The 6,000-nt window shown below is 38.0% G+C and overlaps 1 protein-coding gene across 2 annotated transcripts in view; it reads left to right on the top strand.

Annotated features, from left to right (window-relative positions):
- Positions 1–48: 48 nt before the first annotated feature.
- RAD21L1 (RAD21-like 1 (S. pombe)) overlaps positions 49–6,000 on the top strand; it is a 28,966-nt gene continuing 23,014 nt past the window's right edge. Inside the window, exons 1-4 of one of the 2 annotated variants that reach the window (XM_011943399.1) lie at positions 49–412; positions 2,423–2,598; positions 3,881–4,010; positions 5,545–5,638. In XM_011943399.1, coding sequence (XP_011798789.1) covers positions 2,455–2,598; positions 3,881–4,010; positions 5,545–5,638 — 368 coding nt within the window. In that variant the 5' untranslated portion in view covers positions 49–412; positions 2,423–2,454. The remainder of the gene's footprint in view (positions 413–2,422; positions 2,599–3,880; positions 4,011–5,544; positions 5,639–6,000) is intronic. The other variant, XM_011943398.1, reaches the window with a different exon arrangement.

The raw sequence follows: 6,000 nt of genomic DNA, 5'->3' as shown, positions 1-6,000 counted from the left end.
GCCCCGCCTTCTCCACGCCCCGCCCCGCGCCTGCCGCGCATTGCAGACGCCCTGCGGCGCCAAGAACCCGGAGCCACGGACCCGAAACGCTGACCTGGCCACTCCTCGCAGCCCCCTGCTCTGGCGCGCCACCCCTCAGACCAGGCTTTGAAAGTAGGGCGCAGCCTGAGTGGCCGGCCGGACCCCGTGGGCTGTAGGCGGGCTGGGAGATGGGAGCCGCCACCACCCACATCCCCACACGCACCCGGCCCCGGCGCCTCACGGTCCCGTTAGCTCGCGGCGCCAAGCCGGGAGGGTCCGGCCTGAGGAAGAAAGGTCGTCGCCCGCAGCCCAGCTGGGGCTGGGGGCGCGACCCGGGGTCTCCTCGCCCGCACGCGGAAGAAAATGGGCGCTGTGGCCTCAGTTTCCCTCTGTGAGCACCCGGCCCTGCATTCTGAGGAGTCGTCTGTGGAGGAGCCTTTGGCGTCCCCCTGCCCCTGAGGGTGGCCGTCAGCTCCTCCCAGCCCAGCACTTTGTTTTCCCCTCCCTCACCCCCCGAAGGGTCTCGCCCTCTCTGGCTCACCCCTCTCTTCCCACTCTCCTCTCCGCCGACTCACCTCTCCCAGGGTCCTCGCCTGGTCTCCTTCCGGCCCCTTCCTCCCTCCCTCCCCGCCACAGCCGCCACCCTGCCCTTCAGGGACAGGTTCCCACGGATTGGCCCCATCCCGTTAGCTTCACTTTGCACGAAGTCAGTTCAATCTAGAGATAGAAATAGCCTCCAGGACGTGGTGGGGGGATGGGATGGGGGGGAGTTTGTGTGCATATTTTGTGGCGAGGGGAAAAAGGGTAGGTAATATGTGTTCGGGAAAATCAATGTCTCAGGAATAGTAAATCGCAGGATTTGTGGTTTCTGCTTTTTTTTTTTTTTTTAAAGAAGTCCATCACTTAAAAAGTACATTTTATTTTTTTGAGGAGTCTCCCTCTGTCGCCCAGGCTGGAGTGCAGTAGTGCGATCTCGGCTCGCTGCAGCCTGGTCTCCCGGGTTCAAGCGATTCTCCTACCTCAGCCTCCCAAGTAATTACAATGCCCGCCACCGTGCCTGGCTACTTTTTGTATTTTTAGTAGAGACAGGGTTTCACCATGTTGGCCAGGCTGGTCTCCAATTCCTGGCATCAAAGTGACCCGCCCACCTCAGCCTCCCAAAATGTTGGAATTACAGGCGTGAGCCACTGCACCAGGCCAAAAAGTACATTTTAAAAGTACCTCACACCACTGGGAGCAATTTAAAAAGATAAATAGGAATTTATTCAGAGATAGCGAAACACAGACTAAAAAGGAAAGCAGTGGAACCAACGCAAGGCACAAGCCATATACATTAAAATTTCCAGCTGCCCCGTTGGGGAACATGGTTTGGCGGATTGCGTCACCTTCAGTTGGGGCATAATGATTGAATTCTTGCGGTACAAATGGACACTGATCGAAGTTTGCCTAAGTTTTTAATTCTGTGGCCAACTTTGTGTTTGTCTTGGCTCAGTTTTCTCTTAAGTAGAAATAAGTAGAAAAGAAGCAAAAAGAAGCTTCCATTGTGACAGTGTAAATTTACTTACATGTAAGCAATAATTTGATTTTTCCTAGAAGTCAACTAAAGTGCTATAAGATCCCTTCTCATCTTTAGCTTAGTAATAGAGCCCTACGGTGTTACCAAGAATAGTACAGTTTGTAAAAATGTGCATTAATTCCTTCTCTTTAAGTGAAGATTTTTTTTTATTGTTCTTATTTCAAAACATTTAAATTTGATTCTTGTTTCTTCCCTTGCCTTCTAATTATTTTCCTATAGTTTCTTGTTTTCTTCATTTTTCCACTTTATGGAGTGGAAACTCCACTCCACTTTTTGGAATTCCATGATTTTAACTTCAAAAATTAAAATATTGTTGAATAAGCATCTTGAAGAGGGCAATGAAATTCAACACCTGCATATAAATCAATAATCCAACACTTCTTAAATTCTTAAGTTTTAGAAAAGATGTGCCCTGTATTAGCTTTTCTTGGTTTTGTCTGCCTTTTCCTACTCTTGTTTCTTTCCTATTTCCATATCTTATATTTTCAGTCTTCCTCCTTTATTTATTTGACCATGTTAGTAAGAAGAGAACTCAAATCCTTTTTTGGATAAAATAACTGAAGTGTAAGAAGAAATCATTAATCAGGATGCATTTAAGCCAGATGTAGAGGTGTAGTTCACAATTTACTACAGCTTTGTCATTAGGTTATAATTTTACATTCTAAATAAATTTCTCTTATTTACAAGAGAATAACTTGTATTGAATAATTCGATTAGAATACAATCTGAATGTTATTTTGTAGAATTAATGAATATTTTTCTTATAAAATAGCAATAAAAAGTTTTTGTAATAAAATTTTAAATATCTTTTCGTGTTCTCTCTAGTTTGTTAAATACAAGTAAGGAATACAGGCAACATGTTCTACACACATGTGCTTATGAGTAAACGAGGGCCATTGGCCAAAATATGGCTTGCAGCTCACTGGGAGAAGAAACTCACAAAGGCCCATGTATTTGAATGTAATCTAGAGATAACCATTGAAAAAATTCTTTCACCCAAGGTATGTTGCTGATTAAAATGATAGCTTGTATTTACCATGACTTTGGAGGAGGAAAGGCATTAGGATACACTTATATCATGAAATACATTTTCAAGGAAGTTTTACTTGTCAAATGGTCTTTAATTCCTGTAGCATTTAGTGTTATAACAAACGTATTGGTTTCTGTTGGTAATTAACTTTTTCATATATCTATCATAGATAGATTGGACCCTAAGGGATGAAGGCCATATTTTATTCATATTCATATTCCTTTCTTATTCACTAACAAAATACAGTAAACATAGTAGGTACTTAATAAGCATCTCTTAGAAAATAATGAACAAATGGGGAGGGTAGAAAGAAAGAGGACTGGTTATAAATCAAAAAATATGTGAAAATATGTCATAAACAGTAAAGTACTATGTTCATTATAAAACACTAAAACAGTGATTAGAATTTGCATTACAGTATTTAATATTGTTATAAGTTAAGTATTTTTCAACTTTAGAGAAGGACAAATTGAAAGTCTATGGTGTGTTAGGCACTGGACTGGACTTTATGCCTATAAATCTATTTAATCTTTACAACAACCCTGTGAAGTTGGCTTCTTTTAGCTTCTGTGAACTGTGGTTAGCATGTTTTGAGTTGGTCAAATTTATATTTAATTATTGCTTTATCACTTAATAATTATATTACTTTGGGCATCCTACTTAAAATATCTGAGTCTCAGTTTTTTCTTCTGTAAATAGAGGCTGTTGTCAAAATTAAATAAGTTAATGTATGAAAAGCTCTTAGGACAATGCCTGGCATAAAATAAGTATGTAATAAATTGTGGGGAGGCTGAGGCAGGATAATTGCTTGAACCCAGGAGGCGGAGGTTGCAGTGAGCCAAGACTGCGCCACTGCACTGCAGCCTGGGTAACAGAGCGAGACTCCATCTCCAAAATAATAATAATTTTAAAAAAAATTATAGCCATTTTTATTAAACAGAAGTTCAGGAAGGTTAAGTGACAGCCTCAGCAACTGAACCAAGACCTGAACCCAATTCTGACTACAGAGTTTATATTCCTCTCATAATACCAATAATAGTATACTTCACTTAAATACCATGTTAGATTAATTCCCTTAAATAAGAATAAAAAAATCATTTTGCAAGGTGAGGTAAAAAGTGATTTACTTTAAATAAGAATACAAAATATCTGCTTTTTTAAGAGAACCAAATCTTACGATGTAAGTAACTTTCAAAGAATAGGATTTATGAACCTGATTTTTACTCTTCTAATACTTCAAAAATTATTGAAAGGTGAAAATAGCACTTCGAACTTCAGGACACCTTCTTTTGGGAGTTGTTCGAATCTATAACAGGAAGGCAAAATATCTTTTGGCAGATTGCAGTGAAGCATTTCTTAAAATGAAGATGACATTTCGCCCAGGTATACATGTAATATTGATTTGTCTCACTCTTCTTGGTTCCCTTTTGCATTTTAATTGGGGGTGGGCTCTTTTAATATACTTCAGGGGAGTATGGTGAATGTAAACTTAGTTTTGAATGAATCTAAGTTTCCATAGTTGAGGATAAATTGTATTCATTTCCTTGCTCTTTTTGTATGCCTGCAGGAAAAGGTTATGCTTTCCAAAACTTGTAATGTTCCTGCATATTTATGTAAGACATATACTTAAAGCCACTACACTTGCATAAGAAACTCTGATATTCTGTTTTTAATGGGCATTTAGTTTGTCATGTCTGTTTTTGCTTTTATGAGAGAAATTAGAAATAGTATGATTGATAAAACAAATATCAGTAATTGTAATTGTTTTCAGAATTCTCAAGACTCCAAGCAGCATGCTACTTATGACATATCAAAAATTCCTAAGCATTCCAAAGTGCCAGAGATTTACATATGTCATAAATATAATGCCTTCAAAATTTATGTAGCATCTGTTTCACTTTGAAGACATTTTTTATTTTCTACCTTGTATTATGGCTATTTAGGTATGGATCTTGCCTCTGTCACTAGTCTTCAAGCTTCTTAAAGGCAAGGTCTTTGTCATAACTATTTTCTGAATCTCTTATAGTGTCTGTCTCAGTGCCTTGCACATACCGTTCCCTCAATCAACATTTGTTGAATCAGGATTGACAGTTTTTTTTTAATCTTCTTCATTTAAAATATTCGTATAATCTCTAGGTAGATTTATATTCATATCAAGTATGATTCATTTGTTCATTTTTTTTATATATTTCACAAATATTTATTGATTTCATACTTTGTACCAACCACTATGTTAGGCTCCGGGTTACAAAGACAAACAAACAGGATAAATAAGATCCTTTTCAGTCAGGTGAGGAAATCAAATAATTTAAGTATTTTAAAAACTTACTACAGTAATTGTCAATTGTAATTGTGCTATAAAGGAAAATAAACAGAGTGCTACAACAGAAAATAACAGAGAAGTTCACTTTAGTTAAAATAATTGGGAAAAACCTTTCTGAGAGGATAGAATTTAAGCTCAGACTTAAAAAATGAGAACTACCCAGCCATGTAAAAAGTCCCTGAGGGAATGACATTCTAGGCAGAGGAAGCTGCAAGAGCAAAGGTCTTCAGGTGGAAAAATACTTGACTTTTTCAGGGAACAAAAAGGCTAGTATGGTCAGTATGGTGAATGTCATTAGATGATGCCTGATAGGTTTGTAGAGCTACAGAGGCTCCAATTCGGAATTTTGATTTTATTAAATGCACTGGAGAAGTCACTAAGTCATTATGAGTTTTAGAGACATCTAATCTGATTAGTTTTTTGAAATATTACTCTGTCTACTTTGTAAATAATGCACTACAAAAGGGTAGGAGTAGATGGAGGAAAACTAGTTAGAATATGCAGTAGTCCAGTAAAAGAATATGGAGTTAGTTGGGAGTTTTTTATTTTATATAGCATTGCTGCTTATTGAGTGTGATTTTTTATTCTTTTCAGGACTGGTTGACCTTCCAAAAGAGAATTTTGAAGCATCTTACAATGCTATCACATTGCCAGAAGAATTTCATGATTTTGACACCCAAAATATGAAGTAAAATATTTTATTTACTTTCCTTCGATTTAATTTTCTTGATATTTTGTTTTTATATTCAAATTTCATTGAGGCAAATGGAATGTAGTTAACAACTGAACAAGTACAGATGTGACTGATAAAGACTTATATTTGTTATAAAATCCCAAAGTACAACAAAAGTATGTCATTAGATTGAATATAGTTGGCAATATTGACAGTATATTCATCTATTCATTCAGTAAATATTCACTGGGTGCCTTCCATATGCTGGAAACTGTTCTAGGCACTGAGGAGATAGCAGTGAATTAAACATAGCTGCTGGCCTCATGGATCTTAAATTTTAGTTGGGGTGGATAATAAACAAACAAATAAATGTATGT

The sequence above is a fragment of the Colobus angolensis genome, unplaced genomic scaffold (assembly GCF_000951035.1).
Source record: "Colobus angolensis palliatus isolate OR3802 unplaced genomic scaffold, Cang.pa_1.0 Scaffold219, whole genome shotgun sequence".
In the NCBI taxonomy this organism is placed as follows: domain Eukaryota; kingdom Metazoa; phylum Chordata; class Mammalia; order Primates; family Cercopithecidae; genus Colobus; species Colobus angolensis.
Note: the sequence above shows the minus strand (reverse complement) of the source record. Positions and strands in the feature narration are given on the sequence as shown.